General features: G+C 43.9%; 1 protein-coding gene across 1 annotated transcript in view; it reads right to left on the bottom strand.

Annotated features, from left to right (window-relative positions):
• The window catches only part of SLC4A8 (solute carrier family 4 member 8), a 176449-nt gene extending 162927 nt beyond the window's left edge, over positions 1–13522 (bottom strand). The window contains exon 1 of the mRNA XM_075851933.1: positions 13199–13522. Within this exon, the coding sequence (XP_075708048.1) occupies positions 13199–13243 (45 nt within the window). The 5' untranslated portion in view covers positions 13244–13522. The remainder of the gene's footprint in view (positions 1–13198) is intronic.
• Positions 13523–21249: the final 7727 nt, after the last annotated feature.

Below are 21249 nucleotides of genomic sequence, written 5' to 3' on the forward strand. Positions count from 1 at the left end.
AATCGCCACCCGCGATCCATCGCAGGGGGGGGCCCGGGGGTTACAGAGGGAGCTCCCTCCCTCTGTCAACCACTTCAATGCGGCAGACGTCATTGACAGCCGCATTGAAGGGGTTAAATGGCTGCGATCGGCGGTAACAGCCATTGCAGCGGCATATCAGCTGTGTATGACAGCTGACAGCCGCTGAAGATAAAGCTCGCACAGCTCCTGTGCTCGCTTTATCTGCCGGGCGTAACTGTAAGTCACTTGGTTTTCGGACGTACAGTTACGCCCAATAGCGGGAAGGGGTTAAAGAAGCACTCTAGTGGAATATTTTTTCCAAACAGAGAACCAGGCAAGTCAATACACAACATTACACTTAATTTCTCCCCATGTTAAAGCAGGTGGTGGAAAAAATATTTCACTGAACTGCTTCTTTAATTGAGAAGTTGGTGGGTTAACATTGCTTATAATATGATGAATATATGTCTGTGTGTGAATATGACCTCATCTCTGTTGTCTCCCTTGCAGCAGATCCTGTTCTTTTCCTACATCCTACTTAAAGTGCTAAGGCACTGTTCACATCTGCGTTGGGGTTCCATTCGTACGTTCCATCGGAGCTTTCCGTCAGAACGGGACCCTGAACAGACACGAACGGAAACCATGGGTTAAATTTCCATCACCATTGATTTCAATGGCGACGGATCTGGTGCCCATGGTTTCCGTTTGTCTGTGTGTTGTGCACCAGATACGTCGTTTTGCCGGAAGCAATAGCGTAGTAGCTGGCATGACTTGCGAGTGGGCCGTGTGGCTCGACCCACGAGGGGGCCGTGTGGCTCGACCCACGAGGGGGCCGTGTGGCACTGCACTACCTACAAGGGGCTGTGTGGTACTACCTATAGGGGGGAATCTGTGAGTGGCGGGCTGATGGTCATTAGGTCAAAATAACGCTGTCAATTCAAATTTTGAGACAAATCTTTTCTGCCTTACAAAAAATGCTGTGTGAACATCCCCTGAGAGTGTAGTGCCTGTTTTTAGCCGTTTTCTGTCTTTCTCAAAACAATATTGGGTGGGGTTGCCCTGAGGAACAATTTTTCTTCCAGGGTTGCCTCGAGTCCGAAAAGGTTGGGAAACTCTGTACTAGGCTACAGGATCACGCCGGCCTACGCAAGGATCCCGTCGTGCAGCAGCTCAGTTTGTTGCGGGAACGGGGCCCAGGTAAGTACAATTTTTATTTTTTTTGGGGGGGGGCACATTCTACAAGCGGGAGGTGGGGGGCTGTATGGCACGATCTAGAAGGGGAGGTGGGTGGATGTATGGCATGGTCTACAAGGAGGAGGTGAGGGATTATGGCATGGTCTATAAGGAGGCCGTATGGCACAATCTACAGGCGGGCGCTATCTACAAGGGGGGGCTGTGTGTGGCAGCCAGGGGAGGGGTCATTATACTGTGTGGAGACCACTTAGCAGACATACTGTGTAGGGGCACTACAGGTTGCAATATACTGTATGTGGCACTTAGGGGGCATAATACTGTGTGTGGCCCAATTAGAGGACAAAATACAGTGTCCTTGAAGGGGTTATAATATATTATATATTATTATACTGCATGGGGGGCACTATAATGTCTGGGGGCACTATATAGGGCATTATACTTTTTTATAGTCCACTTTTTATTATGGGAGTGGCGTGCCGAAAGAGAATTTTGCACGGGGCGCCATCTATCCTAAGGCCGGCCCTTGGTGTCATTAGCATAGAGATGGTACTGGAAGCCAAATCTGCTGATGGTTTGTCCAATAGGAGCTGTGTAGAGAGAAAAGAGGAGGAGCGGACCTGTGACGGATTCCTGAGGAACCCCCTGATAGCAAGGGGAAGAGGAGAAGTAGAACCAGAAAATGACACACTGAACAAGCAGTCAGAGAGATAGGAGGAAAACCAAGAGAGAGAGTTGTGTCTTTAAGGCCAATAGAATGGAGCTTGTTAACCCCTTAGTGACCAGCCCATTTTAGGCCCTAATGACCAAGCTATTTTATTCGTTTTTCTATAGTCGCATTCAAAGAGCTATAACGTTTTTATTTTTTCGTCTACATAGCTGTATGAGGACTTGTTTTTTGCGGGATTAGTTGTGCTTTTTAATGGCACCATTTTTGGGTACATATAATTTTTATATTAACTTTTATTAACCTTTTTGGGGGGGGGATTATAAAAAAAACCTGAAATTCCGCCATTGTTCTATGAGTTTTTAAATTGACGCCGTTCACTGTGCGACGGAATTAACATGTGACCTTTATTCTATGGGTCGGTACGATTACGGCGATACCACATATGTGGAGGTTTTTTTATGTTTTACGACTTTTGCACAATAAAAACACTTTTGAACTAAAATTATTTGTTTTTGCATCGTCGCTTTCCAAGAGCCGTAATTTTTTTATTTTTCCATCAATGTAGTGATTTTTTGGGCTTGTTTTCTGCGGGACAAGACGTAGTTTTGAATGGTACTGTTTTGGGGTGCATGGGACTTATTGATTCATTTTTATTATGACTTTTTTGGGGGGCAATGGAAAAAAATTGCAATTTCGCCATAGTTTTTTGCGTTTTTTTTTTACGGTGTTCACTTTGCGGTTTAAATTACATATTAACTTTATTAATGGAGTCATTACGGTCGCGGCGATACCACATATGTGTACTTTTTTTTTTTTTTACACTTTTACTAAATAAAACCACTTTTTATGGAAAAAAATGGATTTATTTTTTTACTGTACTTTTTATTAATAATCTTTATTTCACTTTGATGACTGATTTTATTAGTCCCACTAGGGGACTTTACTGTGCGATGTTCAGATCGCTGCTATAATGCTCTGGTATACTTCGTATACCAGAGCATTATTGCCTGTCAGTGTAAATCTGACAGGCAATCTGTTAGGACGTGCCTCCGGCGCGTCCTAACAGGCATATGTTCAGGGCAGACCTGGGGGCTTTTATCAGTCCCCCGGCTGCCATGACACACCATCGGAGACCCGCGATTGCATTCGCGGGCCGCCGATGGGTGAGAGAGGGAGCGCACTCCCTCTGTAAACAAAGTTAAATGCAGCGGTCGCTATTGACGGCTGCATTTAACGAGTTAAACGGCCGCGATCGAAGTAAACTTCGATCGCGGGCGTTGGAGCAGGAGCTCAGCTGTCATCAGACAGCAGAGCCCCGGCTCCTGCCTGCACGGGAGACCCGTGCAGGACTTAGACTAGGCTGACGTGAAAAGGCGTCAGCCTAGCCTAAAGCCCAGTAGTGAATCACGTTAAAAGGCGTATTAGTGGTCACTAAGGGGTTAAGTAGGAGTTGGTGGTCTACAGTGTCAAAGGCTGCAGAGAGATCCAGAAGAATCAGTAGAGAGTATTTTCCATTAGATTTAGCCGCCAAGAGATCGTTTGAGACATTAGTTAGGGCAATTTCTGTGGAGTGTTGAGTGCGGAAACCAGATGTGCCATAAATGTCTGATAGATGTGGGTACCATCTCCAGAATGGGGATCCACCAATTTGCTTGGTGACACAGCCGCCAGCTGACACATCTCGACAGAAAATACATGGAGAGGTCGTGCATGTGCAATCTCCATTCACTTCTATAGGTGTTACGGTAACAGTCGAGCACGCTTGGGGGACCCCGTTCTGGATATAGGTGAAGGTCCCAGAGCTGGGACCCACATCTATCAGACATTTATTGCACGTCATGTGCATATGCCATAAATGCATACTTGCCAACAGTTCAAATTTAGGTGGGACAATCCAGTGAACCAGATTGTATAAGGGGCATTTATGCAAATTGACATAGGGACGGGGCTTAAAGTGACACGATTTTGCGGATTTGAATGTTGATAAGTACACAAATGTTGGGGGAGCTGGGAGGTGTTAGTCTTGTGCTGCAAATTCACTTCAGGGTCATGAAAATGTCAGCTCTAGTACAGGAAGAATAGCTACAAAACATATATCTTCAGTACCTGAACCATCCATCTACTACCATCTGTGTTAGTGAGGAATACAGAAAAAGACAGGATCAAGTCCAGTATATGCCTGATATGAACAAAAGCTGCACAGACAGCTACTGATGACATCATCAATCTAGTTCCTGGATCTGCAAATTCACAAGTGTGTAACATGCAAAAAGTCTACACATCCGTTAAAATGCCAGATTTTTGACGTTACAAATTCAGTTCAAGATGAATCATTTCAGAACGTTGTCCACCTTTAACCTCTGAATGCCGAAGGACGGATATATCCGTCCTCTGCAGCTGCTAGTTCGCGCAGGAGGACGGATATATCCGTCCTGGGATGGCGCGGGTACTGCCAGTGTACCCACGCGATCAGCGGCAGGAGCACGGCTGTTATACACAGCCAGGCTCCTGCTGCAACTGCCGGAATCGAAGCACGCTCCGATTGCGGCAGTTTAACCCATTAAATGCCGCTGTCAATAGTGAAAGCGACATATAATGTGTTTGACAGAGGGAGTGAGCTCCCTCTGTCACCCCATCGGCGTCCCCTCAAAGAAATCGCGGGTCGCCGTCGGGTTTCCATGGCAGCCGAACAAAGACCCCCAGGTCTGCCTTCAGCAAAATGCCTGTTAGGCGATGCCGGAGGCATGACCTAACAGATTGCCTGTCAGTTTTACACTGACAGGCAATAATGCTTTGGTATACTAAGTATACCAAAGCATTATATATGCGATCGGCAGATCACATAGTGAAGTCCCCTGGTGGCACTTAAAAATAAAACATGTAAATCAGTTAAATAAAGTTTGTGAAAAAATAAAAAAATGACAGTCAAAATCAAATAAAACTACTTTTTTTTGCCCAAAAAGTGGTTTTATTTAGTAAAAGTGTCAAAACACATACACATATATGGTATCCCCGCGATCGTAACGACTTGAACAATAAAATGAACACATTAATTAAACCGCCGGATGAACGGCGTCCAAAAGAAACATCGGCAAAATTCTCTCTTTTCTCCCATTCCCCCCATAAAAAATTACATAAAAGGTAATCTATAAGTCCTATGTACCCCAAAATAGTACTAATGAAAACTACACATTGGCCCGCAAAAATCAAGCCCACATACGACCACATTGACGGAAAAATAAAATAATTACGTCTCTTGGAATGCGGCGATGCAAAAACAAGTAATTTTTTTCTAAAAGGGTTTTTATTGTGAAAACATAGGAAAACATATAAAACCTTTACATATTTGGTATCCCCGTAATCGTGCCGACCCATAAAGTTAACATGTTATTTACGCTGCATAGTAAACGGCGTAAATTTATAACGTGAAAATCAATGCTGGAATAGCTGCTTATTTTCAATTCTCTCCTAAAATAAAGTTAATAAAAGTTAATCAATATATTATAAGCATCTAAAAATGGTACAATTACAAAATACAACTCATTTCGCAAAAAACAAGCCCTTATACGGCTATGTCGACGGAATAAAAAAAAAGTTACGACTCATGGAATGTGACCGTGAAAAAACAAGAAATAATGCTTTGTCATTAACGTGCAAAATGGCCCAGTCATTAAGGGGTTAATGTGACCCATAATCGGTACAATTTTATTGAAAAACAAAACGTAAATATTTTGGTGTGTAAAAATAAAGAACAAAAATAACGTGGTTGCATGAATTACCCTTTGACTTTAGGACAGCATTCAGTCTTTTCAGCAGAAGTCTATCACCATGGCACATCTCGACTTGCTAATTGTTGACCACTCTTCCTTGCAAAAGCGCTCCAAATCTGTCAGATTGCAAGGGCATCTCCTGTGTACTGCCCTCTTCAGGTCACCCCACAGATTTTCAATGGGATTCAGGTCTGGGATCAGGCTGGGCCAATCCAAAACTTTGATCTTCTTCTGGTGAAGCCAATCCCTTGTTGATTTGGAGGTATGCTTTGGGTCGTTGTGTTGAAAGGTGAAATTCCTCTTCATCTTCAGCTTTTTAGCAGAGGCCTGCAGGTTTTGTGCCAATATTGACTGATATTTGGAACTGTTCATAATCCCCTCCACCTTGACTAAGGCCTCATGCACACGAAAGTAAAAACGCCCATAATTACGGGCCCATAGACTTCTATTGGCCATGGGTACCTCTCCGTACGCTTACGGGAAGGTGCCCGTGCCATTGAAAATAATAGAACATGTCCTATTTCAGGCCGTAATAACGGCACGGGCAGGCCCATAGAAGTCTATGGGGCTCCCGTAATTACGGGTGACTACGTGTGTGCACCCGTAATTACGGGAGCGTTGCTAGGCGATGTCAGGGGAGTTACTGTCCAGGGTGCTGAAAGAGTTAAATGATCGGCAGTAACTCTTTCAGCACCCGGGACAATGACTACCGATCACAATATAGATCAACCTGTAAAAAAAAAAAAAAAAAAAAAAAAAAAAAAAAAAAAAAAAAAGAGGACGTTCATACTTACCCAGAACTCCCTGCTTCTTCCTCCAGTCCGGCCTCCTGTGATGACGTTTCAGCCCATGTGACCGATGCAGCCAATCACAGGCTGCAGCAGTCACATGGACTGCCGCGTCATCCAGGGAGGTCGGACTGGATGTCAAGAGAGGGACGTGTCACCAAGATAACGGCCGGGTAAGTATGAATTTCTTTTACTTTTTCTGCGGAAAGGGCTGTCCCTTCGCTCTATCCTGCACTGATAGAGAGAAGGGCTTGCCGATTAGTTCAGTGCAATTTTGCAGCGAAAACGTGCCCGTAAATACTGGTGCAATACGGGTTGAATACGTGTGACCAAGGACCCGTATTTACGGACAGGAAAAAATACGTTCGTGTGCATGAGGCCTTAAGCCCCAGTTCTAGAAAAACAGCCCCAAAGCATAGTGCTGCCTCTGCTATGCTTCACTGCGGGTATGGTGTACTTTTGGTGATGTGCAGTGTTGGCTTTACGCCAAACATACCTTTTTTAATTATGGCCAAAAAGTTCAACCTTGGTCTCCTCAGACCAGAACACGTGTTCTCACATGCTTTTGGCAGACATGATATAGGTCTTTTCAAAACATAGCCGGGCTTGGATGTTTTTCTTTGTTAGAAAAGGCTTCTGTCTTGCCACCCTACCGCACAGCCCAGACATATGAAGATTACGAGAGATTGTGGTCACGTGAAATACACAACCAGTACCTGCCAGAAAGTCCTGCAGCTTCTTTAACTGGTTCCCAATCGCTGGCTGTGTGTTTACGGCCAGCAGTCACGGTCCTTAAAACCCGAGCCATAGACTTTTCACGGCTCAGGTTTTAACTTGCTGCCCGAGCGATCGGGCAGCTGAATGTCGGGTCTCCGGCTGTCAGTGACTGCCGGGGACCCTGAGGAGAAGATAGGAGCAGCTTTCGCTGCTTCTATCTTCTCCAATCTCTTTCAAACAGCGCTCAATGAATGCTGTGTATAGGAATAGAGGCAACGGCCGCGCCCCTGTCTCTATTCCTCCCGGTGATCATGTGACTGGTCACATGATCGCCGGGTGCCGTTAGTGACAGACTGCTGCTGGGTCTTACTAGACCCAGCACAGCCCTATTAGTGACAATCGTCACTATGAGAGGGCTGATTTCCCCTGTAACTGGGGCTGCTGTGCAGCTCCAGTTACAGTGGAAAAGATGGTGTAAAAGAAAGAAAAAAAATATATAAAGTTCCCCAAAGGTCTTTTTTGACCTTTGAGGGACAGATCATAGTAATAAAAAAAATAAAAGTAAAGTAAAGTGCAATTTTTTTAAATAATAAATACACATAAAATACCCACACCAAAAAAACGTTCCCATCCCACCAATTATTGTCGTAACGCTAGCCCGGACCCAATTACCCTAATATAGACATGGAATATATTAAAATTGACGGTAGACAATGACGATCACAAATAAAAGGTCTATTTTAGGGTAAAACTATGTTATTACCCAAAAAAATAGCTGAAACGTAAAAAAGCTTATTTTCTTACTATTATTTTCAAACTTTAAGAATAAAAATTCTAAAAAATAGCAAAAAGGATGTGTATAAAAAAGAAGAAACCTGCATTGTTTACGGAAAAAACATCGCAACATGATGCAACATGTCAGTAAAAAAAAAAAAAAAAAAAACTGACAGGAGTTCTTGAATTTTGTATGTGAGGCACTGGTTGAACGGATGTCATGGTTTCAGTAGGAGCCATGAAGGATATGACTTATTTGTTATGATCTGCTTTGTTACTGATCCTGACAGATCCAATTGACACAAAGGAACATAATGCAAATATGAACAACGCCTAACACGGACTATGTATAGAGGTGACATATACTAGCCAAGATCTTTATATCTTTCTACTCTATTAGACATTGCTACTTGAAATTTAGGAGAGAAACATGGGCAATAATCGTTGCTTCTATATCGTACATGACCTAGGCAGCTTTGATGTGGCTCTGGCTTTTAGGACTACAGTTCGTAAATTAACAATGATTTACAAGAAAAGGGAATCTGATAATGTGACTAAGTGACATCTAAAGGAAGTCATTGGAATGTATTCGAATATTTTGATCATACTTGTGATTCTAAGCAACAGAGCCGTCATCCCCGCGGTAAAGGACGGTCATATACCTGATGCAGGTCCCAGTTAGTGTCTCTGTCAAGATTCCATCTCTCCAAACAATCACAAGGTAATTGCAGGCGCTTGTCATAGCAGATATATATATATATATATATACACACACACACACACACACACACTAGTGAAGTCACAAAATGAGAATGAAACGCTACCAAACATATCACAAATGTATAAAAAATTCCCCAGAGGAAGCTCCTCACACAAAAAACAGTCCATCCTCCTGGTGCTGGTCCACGCCATCACACCCCGTCCTGGTACAGAGGGAGGAATCCCAGCACTTGTATTGTCCGGTCTCAGATTTCTTGCGGACATCATCCATTCTATTGTGAGATGTGACATCTGTAGCAAAATCTGCATGTAAATTTGCGGCCGTGGAAAAGAATGTAGCAATCAAGTTATCATTAGTTTAGTTTCACCCTCACTGGTTTGCTATCACTATGGTGCATGTATGTAGCGAGGATGAAGCAGGGTCATACTGTCCATAGAGAACATGAATTAAGTGTTATTAACCCAACAGCTTTGTGGCTGCGTGCTACCATGCACTGATGTACAGCAACCAAATTATTACACTCTATACCTCACTTGTCCATGGATTGTGTCTGTTAAAGCAGCTCAGCTCCACTGGAAAAAACTTCTGAAAACGCCTCCCATTGATTTTAATGGGAGGCAGAGGCGTTTTTTTTCCCGCGAGTGGTAAAACCTGGAAAAAGCAGCGACATGCCCTATCTTCGGGCGCTTACGTCTCTGAGCTCCCATTGACATCAATGGGAGTTAGAGAAAGTGTCTCTCGCTGTGTTCTTGCCCGCGGCGCTCAATGGCCGTGGGAGAAAAACGTGGCAAACGGCGTGCAGGCAGATCAAAATCTGCCTCAAAATTCCAGACGGAATTTTGAGACAGAGTTTTCAGCCTGCAAAAAACTCAGTGTGAACAGTGTAATACAGACTGGCTCATGCCCACTTATGTTCCCATTTACCATCAGCAGTTTGTTGGTGTTCTGACATCAACAATCCGCAGTATGAGGACAGCTAGCTTTTTCTACTTTCTAAAACGGTGCTTTTTTTTTTTGCTGGTCTACTTTCCTTTTCTTCAGTAGTAACAGTGGCTAATGCAATGTATCATCTCTCATAAAGGCGGTCTACTAAGAAGAATAAGTACGGGACAGATAGAAGAAAGTAAGACTGCAGAATCAGACGACAGAGGGTTTGTTTGTTGTCTGTTACCATGGAGACACAAGTAGGAGCTTTTTAATGAAGACTATTTGCAAGTTGCTTTATTTTACATGCATTGGAGAACTAAAAAGATAAAACAGTTGCTAGGTACCTAGCAACTAAAGGGGAAGCAGTGCTCATACTAGTGCCGTGGCCCCTTCAAAATAGCTGATTGTCAGGGGTGCTGGGAGTCAGACCCTCACTTATCAGATATTTATGGTTTATCCTGAGGATCGACCATCAATATCTCATTACTGGGCAACCCATTTAAGAGTGTTGTGTTAAATGGCACCACCATAAGGGCAGCAGCGATAAGATGTAAACAAAAGTTCAAAACTCAGGTTGGCACTTTATAAAACAAAGGAAAAACAAAAGCAAGAAGAATTATCAAAACTGTGCACGAGCCCGGCACAAGTGCACAGACATTTGGGAGAACAGTTCTTCGGAATTTGGCGCTCAGCAGCAGGAACAGATGTGGGATAGATTTTGGTCCACAGGTACCTAAAATGTGTAAATACAGTACTAATGCCATAGTGGCCGCTGCAGTCATGTGACCTGTCATCGCTGCGGAAAACATGTCACGATGCTTGATAGAAAAAAAGGGAGCAGTAGGGACTTCGGAGACTGGCTGTAGGAGAACAAATAAGAAGTTTATTACTTATTTTAGCTCAGGTCTACTGGTATGCAGAGACACAGAAAAGAATAGTATGGCATAGGGTCATGCACAGAAGCCTGGAGCCGTACTGCTTGTACATATTTATGAGAAGGTTGGCTATAGGCTTCTGCACATCATGCAGCGGTCCTGTTATTATCGTTATGTCTTATAATAAGGCCGCCCATCAACCAGGAAATCACACGGAGCCGCCCCGGGAAGCGGCAGTGATGTAAGGTGGGTATGAGAAATCTATAATACGTTGTCACGAAGGGTCTGTGGACCCACTGGCCCGTACCGCCTTGGCTGGCCAACAGGGAGTAGGTGAAAGTCTATAGTTTGTATAGGTACCTGTGGCAGCTCAGACAGCAGCAGGGCACGCTCGGCTGGGACTAGGCAGCAGGTAGACGTCAGGCGAGGTGAAGCAGGTCAGACGTGGATACAGCACGACACGACTTTGGCACAGCACAGTGCTCGACCAGGATGGTATGGAATGCAAGGAACAGGAAACACACTAGGAGGCCATCAACAACGCTGAGGCATAGAAGCAGGGGGCTGGACCTCTCTTATAGTCCAGGGTACTCACGGGTCAAAGTTCATCAAACGGTCCGGTGCAGGCGCTGCCCCTTTAAGAGCAGGCACGAGCACCCTACGGGATCCGGCTGAGGTGAGTGGACGCGAGCGCTGGCGTCTCCTGAGGAGGAGGCTGGGGCCAGCGCTTGCCGACTCGTGGCTGCGGCTGTCAAGAGGGGATTGGAGCGGACAGCCCGCAGCCACGGACATTACATACGTAACAAGTCAAATAGTATTATTTTAGGTATAAAAAACTCATATACAGTATTTTTTTTCTATTTAAAAATAAATAAAAATAAAGTCCTATATTCAGACAATCACTGGCATCCTGACAATGGGCAGGACCCTTAGGCCCATGTTCACACAAACTCTTTTCCCAGTATTTAAGATGTAGGTAAAAAACGCAATGTATTACATGCATTTTTAACCTTGTGTCATATTGTACAGGCAATTTTTAAGTCCTACAGAGAAGCAAATGGAAGAAAAAACAGTAAAAATGTCATACCAAAAAAACACAACGGACACCAAAAATTATGCAAGAATGCCACAGAACAAAACGCTATGTATGTAGGAGTTCTGGTACTTTATAGGCTGTAGTGTATAATAAAATATGCACAAAAACGCAGCGAAAAATGCCACCGAAAATGCGAGTAACCATATAGATGGCATAATATTGCTAAATTGAGTGGGTGCAAAAGTGCTTAATGGTCTCCTGAAATGCGCATCAGTGGACTAGAAAATAGCTGGTCATCCATGTCACGCTCTTCTGTGAGGCCGTTGAACAGAGCGAAAATCACGTGACAGCCATTGGCACAGCAAAGATGGTCTATCGCATCAAGTAAACAAGCTTTGGCCACCGCTACGCTTTTGCCACTGAAAACCGTTCGTTGCATGCTGCTCATTTTCAGACTTTTCTTTAGCATAAAAAAGTAATTTTTTTTTACATAAAGCGGAAGACGATCGTCCCAATATCCCAACTAAACTGAGGAGTCAAGTAGTCGCCATGGCACGAGCAGTCACATTTTATAGCCATATGACAATCGGAAACATTGGAGCATGGAGTATTTTAGTCCATCTGTCAGGGGTCCCATAAGGTTCACATAAATTCCCGCACAATATCACCACCGCGCTGTACCTAAACCTATGCAACGACGTACCACCCGGAGATCACATTTACAATATCATTCCAGCTTAAACTAAATAACAATATAATAAAATAAAACATGTTCGGATCCTTGTAGTGGAGAAAGTAACAAAGGATCAAAGATTTCTGAAGTGGACAAAGCAAAGACATAAGAAGAACCTGCGCCGACACCGGTATAAACCATGGGGAAATAATGTGATACCCTGATCTGGATCGGAGTATATAGGACAGGAGCAATCTCAGACAAAAGCATGGATACATGTGGCTTGGTATATGAGACAAACAACCAGCCTACAAGGAGCGACGCCATGATCATCGTCAAGAATTAGGAAGATGTGGACACCTGAATGCGATACAGAATGCCAGGGGTGCGTGGTCCAGCTGGTACTGGAATAAGATCTCCATTCATGAAGAATCCGCTCATCCAGCATGTTCCAATATTGCTACACAAGGGATCTACTTACAGTGCTTGCCAATGACCTCCACACAAGGTGACAATACCAAGAGGGCACATATAGGCTGCCATGTACAGAACTGCATGCCACCAGCTCATCACAAGAATAATCATTGGATCTGCGAAGTATACCCAGACATAAAACCATGCCATGCCCTCCAGCAAAGGGTCTACAACATGCCCGCTTGGGAACCAAGCTATCCTTTACATCGTGCTGCTCTACATCATTTATTCTCTGCAGATTCAATGGGCCAATCTCATGGGCATCTCTGATCTCATCTATATAAAGGTCCCACACATAGAAATGTATTGTATCTCATAGCTCTACCTGTCACCCACAATCCTGTCAAGTCCACTGTACCTTCTCCTGTGTCTGCACTGCAGTAAGTTACAGATCCTCTCAGTGCCGGAGACTAGAAGATCTGCCATCGTATACATCACCCCTGCCAACATGCCACACTGCCCCTTTAATAGGCTTCTAGCATACATTACAAAATGATGCATGGGCTAGAAACGCAGTCCCAGCATCTCTCCCCGGTGCCACCCCTACAGCTCTGCCACAGAGGAGGGCACGGAGCTAGTTACCTGGTAGCTGAGGGCACACTCAGGCTCGCTGCTGCCCGCGGGCATGGCTGACGCCTTGTTATTGCCGGAGCCGCTGTAGGTAATTGCTAATTCGTCTTCTGTTGGTGAATGTACAGATAAGATGTCCTCCAGACTCCCATGGAATAGGAAGGATCTGCAGTGAGACGCCGCTGCAGAGCGGTCACTGGTCAGTGTATAATACACCTATAGCCATGCCATCTGCGGGCAGCACCCGGTCACAGCATGCCAAGCACCCGGCTAGGATGGGTCTATACAGGTGCAGCGGGCACGAGATGTAACATAGGAAATGAGAATCCCAGCGCGCACGGGCTGTGTGAGGAGGGGGAGGCGGGGCTGAAGAAACAGACCACGCCCACCAGACTACCATTGGTTTACATTGACGGCTGCTGAACTCCGTCATAATGCCGCTGAGTGACGGGAACCTGTCGCCTCTTACCCCAGTTTATGACATTGTAACATAGAGGCGTCCAGTGGGGCAAATGGACAATTCTAGCGCTATGTAAAAGCTCTCATTTTGTCTGCGACATTATTTTAAAATGTCGCATTACAAATATCTCTACTACTACAGGCTGCCGTAAAGCGCGCAGCAGGTTTAACCTCATCTCCACTTTTGTCAGACTAATCTGTGAGAATTGTCAATGTTGCTAGGTTACAGGCTGTCAGAATTGTGCACCTATATATTTCTATATGTACCCCTCTGTAGGCGACTAACCAGCTGTGCCCCAGTACATCCCTTTTAATGCTGGGACATCATAGAAACTTGTCACCTGCTATAAGGCTGTGTACTAGTGTACTAATCGGCCACGTTCAAACAAGGCGGAACTGCTACGGATTTGCGTTGCGGATTCCACACCGCAAATCTGCAAGAATTTATTGTAAAGCTCGTGGATGGCGTTATCAAGACCCCAATTTGCAGTACATACATGGCAAAAAAAAGTCCGCTATGTGTGGACATATCATAACGGACAGGTGTATTACGGGCAACACCTCCAGGGCGTATATGAATGGACCGCTACTCACCGTTTCTTGGTGTTATAGGAACTTTGTCCACTTGAATACATGACTCCATCTTGATACGCAGGTATATGGTATGAGAATGCTGAGGTCTCTCCATACACCACCTCTATATGTTTCGGGGAGCGCTGCCCCTTTCTCATGCGGTGGTCCCAGCACAATCTGCCCTCATAACGGTTGCCAATATTTTATTCTCCTACTCATTTCAGTCCCTTAGCATCTGTTTTTTTAAATCATCCCTTTTTTTTATTTTTTTATAAAAAAGCGGAAACAAAAAAATTGGTTATAAAATGCAAGGCTTTTTTAACGGCACATTTTTTTTCTCTACTAGTTTTTGTTCCTTAGAAATGTGTAGTAACATATTCGTTATACTTTTTTTGGGTCAAATGTATAGCATATATATGCATACTTTTTTTTCAATGTATTTTTTTTTTTATATTTATATAATGTAAAAAAAAACAAAACAATATCTTGGAAAATGTGTAGTAAAAGAACAGCAAAATACCTGATAGGCCAAACAATTCTGAATGGTGTAGTCTTAGGGTATGTTCACACAACCTAAATTTCGGGCGTTTTTCTGGCTGTAAACGCCCGAAAAACGGCCAAAAAATCGGAAGCAGACAGAGCTTTCTTCGTGCAGGACGCTTCTTGGGATGTTTTTGGAGCCGTTTTCCATAGACTTTATTGAAAAAAGCTCCAAAAACGGCCGTAAAAAAACTGCGAAAAACGCTGCGAAAATCGCGAGTGGCGCAAAAAACGTCTGAAAATCAGGAGCTGTTTTCTCTTAAAAACGGCTCCGTATTTTGAGACGTTTTTGACTCTGCGTGTGAACATACCCTTAGGGCTTTTCCACATGTAACAGAATTGCTGCAGAAAATTAGCTGACCCCACCATTGAGATTTTTTTGGTCTATGCAGTGGATAAGGAAAGAAGATAGCATGACATTCATAAAGGGGGAGGGGTCATGATTGAACAGAGAACAAGGGGTGCAAAAATTTGGGGCACAATCTGGCAGAGACCAAGGGCCTAGTGGAGTAAGGAGGCACAGCATAACAAGGGCCAAGTTCGCAATTGGGGAAATGGGGGCCCAATATACCAAGGGCTTAGTGGAGGTTGCACAATGTAACAGGGCCAAATCGTGAGAAGTCCCCCCCACACTTTACAGAGCTCGGCCCCTGTAAGATTGTGCTCCCTTCTTCCCCTGGCCCTTGGCCTCAGTGAGTCGGACCTACCCAAGCTGGCATAAAAAAAAATGCCACATTAGACAGAGGTGGCCTACCAGGTCAGCAGCTTCAGAGGGATGACAATATCCTCCTCCCCGTTATGCAAAGACTCATGTCTCTGCGTATTGATCCCTAGCCCGGCTCTGAGGTGGCCTCTGAAGTCTCCCGCCTTGCGCTTTGTCTTTGCCCCTCAATTGAGTTGTGTCAGCGTCCATCTGTAGTGTAGGCCCTATGCATCGCAGCTTTTGAATGTACTGGTACCATCTGCGACCAGCGGGCCCCTTTATTTTCATTTTCAGGCAGGCTACTGACAGCAGTACAAGCTGTCCTGCCCTGACTGTGGCCATAGGATGATAACAATGCTTAAATGGTATTAAGAGGCCTAATATATGCAAAATCAAAACTCCTCACAATTTCAATCTACCACCACAGCCCAAAAAGTTAACATAAGGCACATGGGTCTATGCATTCATGTGGTCTATGTCTAATGCCAGGATCACACGCAGTTTTGGTGCCGTTTTTGGCTCCGTTTTTTTGGACAGAAAAGAAAGGAGATGAAATAGTGTTTTCTTTTTATACCTTGATCAGGGGACTGTAGAGTGCATACACTCCTATAAGGGTCATGATATTTCTTACAACTCCCATTCCCCCATTAGTGGCCATACCCCCTACCAACCCCCATCCCCTATAAATAAAACTCGGACACTTGGGTTGCATAAATTTGGCCACAGCAGCCATTTTATTTACAAACAAACATAATGAAACAACAATTTACAAATAAGAATAACAATGGAAGGGGAGTCCTTGGAGCTACAACTGTAATACACAGCTGATACCCGCAGCATATGGCACGGGCTCAGCACGTGAGCCCGCTCCACACATCACCCCCCACACCACGACATGCTATTAAGTCGTGGTGCATGAAGGGGTTAATGCGCAGCGGACGGTGCGGAGTGAAAATTCAAATTTTCCGCTGATATGCCATTTTAGTGCACAATATGTTATACCCAGTTTGTGCCAATGAAGACAAATACCTCATAAAATATTAAGCGGGTTCTCCCGGGTATGGTGATGCCATATTTGTGGACGTAAACCGCTGTTTGGGCACACTGTAGGGTTCAGAAGGGAGGGAGCGCCATTTGGCTTTTGGAGCGCAGATTTAGCTTGGTAGTAGTTTTGTTTGGGGTTTTGCTGGTATTTCAGTTTGTAATGTGGGGGCATATGTAACCTGTGCGGAGAACATCAGGGCATAATAAGAGGGTATAATAATGGGGTAAATAAATAATAATTCATAGATATGTGGCCGGTGTCACACTGATAAATAATCTTATCCGCTTTTGGAACACTTTGCACATTTTGCATCGCCATATTCTGAGAGACAGAACTTCTTTATTTTTTCACCACCGGAGCGGTGTGAGGGCTTATTTGTTGCGGGACAATCTGTACTTTTCATTGGTACCATTTTGGGGTACATGCGATTTTTTTGATCACTTCTTATTCCATTTTTTGGCAAGCCGGGTGACCAAAAACAAGCAATTCTGACAATGTTTTTTTTGGGCGTTTCTTTACGGCGTTCACCCTGGGCTATAAATGACGATTGTACTTTATTCTGTGGGTTGATACAATTACGGCGATACCATATGTATATAGGTTTTTTTATGTTTTGCAGCGTTTGCGCAATAAAATCACTTTTTTTATAAAATTATTTATTTTCTGTGTCACCATATTCTGAGAGCCATAACTTTTTTATTTTTCAGTCAAAAAAGCTGTGTAAGGGCTTGTTTTTTGCGGGACGGGTTGTAGTTTTTATTGGTACTATTTTGGGGTACATGCGAATTTTTGATCACTTTTTATTCTATATTTTGGGAGGGGTGGTGACAAAAAAATAGTGAATCTGGCATTGTTTTTTATTTATTTTCTTTGCGGTGTTCACAGTGCGGGAAAAATAATATTATCATTTTATAGTTTGGGTCGTTACGAACGCGGTGATACAAAATATGTGTACTTTTTTTATAATGTGTTCATTTTTTTTCCTATAATAAAAGACTTATTATAGGAAAAAAAGCATTTTTTTGTTTTAGTAACTTATAACTTTAATTTTTACACTTTTATAAAACCTTTTTATTAGGCCCTGTTCACATCAGCGTTGCCCTTCCGTTGAGGGGTTCCGTCTGAGGTTTCCATCTGGTTAATCCCTCAACGGAAAGGCAAACGGAAACCTTAGCTTCCGTTTCCCTCACCTCAATGGTGAAGGAAACTTTGTTAATGGTTAGGTTTCCATTGGTAACCTGCTGGTCCTCATAGGCTTCCATACATGGCAGCCCATGGGCCATTTCATGTGGGGGCTGCCGATCTGCTCTAAACTCCTTAAATGCGGCGACTGTCGCATCTAAGGGGTTAATTGCCAAAATCAGCGACGATGGGCCGCTGATCGGCAACAGGGAATGCAGGGCAAACACCCTGTACAGTTAGCCGCCGCTGCGGTGTAGCGCCGTGTGGTGGTTAACTGTCAAAAGTCCAGACGTTACGTCAAGGTGCGGGAAGGGGTTAATACTTTAATAACTGTTATTAAAAACAAAAAATCTATTTTTAAATCTAAATTTCAAAGATGTACATAGCCTTTACATTTTTTTCATACAAAAAGTGTGGTTTAGAGTATTTTGGGTTAAGCTACAGATAAGGTTTTGCTTTTTGCTTTATACTTACCGAGAACTCCCTGCTTCTTCCTCTAGTCCGGCCTCCCGGGATGACGTTTCAGTCCAAGTGACGGCTGCAGCCAATTACAGGCTGCAGTGGTCACATGGACTGCCGCATCATCCAGGGAGGTCTGGCTGGATGTCACAAGAGGGACGTGTCACAAAGACAACGGCCGGGTAAGTATGAATTTCTTTTACTTTTACTAGGGAAATGCTGCCCCTTCTCTTTATCCTGCACTGATAGAAGGGAAGCCCTCTTCCCCTCAATACGCAACAGCTAGTCCGCATCAATTTAATGCCCATTTTAGGCAAAGCCGCAACAGAATCTGCAACGCAGATTCTGTGCGGCATTGATGCGGACAGTGTATGCAGAACTCCGCCACGTCTGGGCATACCCTAAGGATATGTTCACACGGCCTATTTTCGGCCGTTTTTTGGCCCGTAAACGGCCAAAAAATAGCAGAGAAATCGGAAGCAGAACGCCTCCAAACATCTGCCCATTGATTGCAATTGGAAAAACAGCGTTCTGTTCTGACGGGTCGTTTTTTTACACAGCCGTTTTAAAAACCGGCTGCGTAAAAAAGCGGCCGCGAAAAAGAAGTGCAGGTCACTTCTTAGGACGTTTTTGGACCCTTTTTTCATAGACTCTTGAAAAAAGCTCCAAAAATGGCCGTAAAAACACAGCCAAAAACGCTGCGAAAATCGCAAGTGGCTTAAAAATCGTCTGAATCAGGAGGTGTTTTCCCTTGAAAACAGCTCTGTATTTTCAGACGTTTTTGACTCAGCATGTGAACATAGCCTTAGAGATTAGTCCAGGCACATGATCCAATGCCAGTTTGTAAGGTGCAGTTCATGGTATGAATCCATACTCTGTATTCTAGTCCAGCTGCATTATTCGTCTTTGCACAAGTTGTCAGGCTAAAAGCGAAAGTTGTTATGGCTAACACCTTCAATGCGTAATCCACCTACAATAAATCTTCATTAGTTACTAGGAGACCTAATCGCAAACTAATCTACAATGCCTGCCAGTCATGACACAAACATGTCTTATGCAAGAAGACATCTGAAAGATCCCGATCAGTAGGGTTAGCTGAGGGACATCTGTGTTTTTCCTAATGATCGGCCCTTCTGGACACGGAGTTACGATTTCCTGTCTGATTAGATTTCTTTATTCCATGTACATGACATCATGATAACTATTTCTAAAATGTCCAAACCCCCAGATACACGTGTGTCATTATTACTGACTTACCAGACTTTATCACATCATCACCGCTGTTTAAAAGGTTTTATTTTTACAACCATTAAAGGATTATAGTCAGGGGCGTAGCTAAAGGCTCATGGGCCCTGGTGCAAAAATCCAGCTTGGGCCCCCCCCCCCCCCCCCCCCGCAACTTCACTTTATGGCCGATGTCTGTGGCCCACCTATAACTTACAGCTGCATCGCTGGGTTTCTTAAGTGAACTATTGATGCAGCATTAGCAGCCAGAGGCATTGCAACGGTCAGAAAAGGTCATGGGCACAAAGACATATACTTTGTACCGCCCACCCCCCATACCCCTAAATAATGCAGCTCCCAATAAGTGTCAAATACCAGTTCTACACAGTGAATAGTGAGTATAGTACAGTTACATCCAATGACTTACATGTGACTTCTCTTCTCGACTTCTTCCAAGTTCCAGTCATGACTCGTTTTTGCGCACACACTTCCTATTCTGTAGCTACCCGCAGTGCTTCTACAGCATTAGGCTATGTTCACACAGGGCGGAAACGCTGTGGCGCAGGGAATTCTGGACGAAAAACCGCAGCAAATTGTGGTGCAGTTTTTTCAGCCGGAAAGTCCGCTGCGGAAAATGAAACATAAAAATGTGATACTTTTACATAGCCATGGCGACGCATCCCTCTGCTGTCCTGCATGCTGGTCACCTGGAATGACGTTTTATCCCATATGACCGATGCAGCCTCTGATTGGCTGTAACGGTCACATTGGATATCCCAGGAGGCCGGCCTGGATGAAGAAACACAGAATTCTGGATAAGTGTACGTTTTGGGGTTTTTTCAGAGTTGAATCGCTGCTTTTCCACCACAAAAAAACACCTGCTATTTGTTGCGGGTTTTACATTCCCATTGATTTCAATGGAGAAAACCCGTAAAAAAAAATAATTCAATTGCCATGTTGCGGAGATTAAAAATCGTACCGCAGGTAAATTTCTGAGCAGATTTTCCGCTCGTCATTTACGGTGCGTGTGGAGGAGATGTGATTATATCTCATCCACTCTGCTATTACTGTATTATCCTGCGGATTTTTCAGTACGAAAGCGGCAATACCAAATAAGTATAGTTTCTTAATTTTCCCTACGTTTGCACAACAATAATACCTTTTTTTTTTTTTTTTTTTTAATTTTGTTTTTGCATCGCCACATTCCAAGAGCCCTAACCTTTTTTATTTTTCCGCCTATATAGCCATATGTGGTCTTGTTTTTTGCACGACAAAGTGTAGTTTGCATTGGTACTATTTTGCGGCATGTGGAACTTATTGATCAACTTTTATTTTATTCTATTGGGGGGGAAATAAAAAGAAAAAGCATTTTTGCTGTTGTTTTTTTTTTAAGTGTTTTTGTCTGCCATTCACCTGGCGGTTTAATTAATGTGTTAACTTTATTGTTCGAGTTATGATCATGGCGATACTTTATGTGTATTTTTTTTCACACTTTAAGGGGTTAAACTGCCAGAATTGTGCTCTACAATTTCGGCAGGAGCCAGGCTGTGTCTAGTCTTGTAGGTACACTGGCAGTACCCACGAGATCCGAGAGACTAATATATCAGTCACGATGCGGGAACTAGCACCTGCTTGTGACGGATATTGTTCATCGTTAAGGGGTTAAAGGGGTATTCTTATCTTGGGCATTTATGGAATACGCATAGGATATATGCCATAAATGCCTAAAAAGTGCTGGTCTCACCTATGTGATCGTCACCTATCAGCAGAATTCTTCATACACTTCAATAGGGAGGTGGTTGCGCTTGCGTGCAGCCATATCTCCACTGAAGTATATGGAGATTACGGAGGGCAGGAATTGGCGGACAGGGGTCTGCT

Source organism: Rhinoderma darwinii, chromosome 2, assembly GCF_050947455.1.
Source record: "Rhinoderma darwinii isolate aRhiDar2 chromosome 2, aRhiDar2.hap1, whole genome shotgun sequence".
Taxonomy (NCBI): Eukaryota; Metazoa; Chordata; class Amphibia; order Anura; family Rhinodermatidae; genus Rhinoderma; species Rhinoderma darwinii.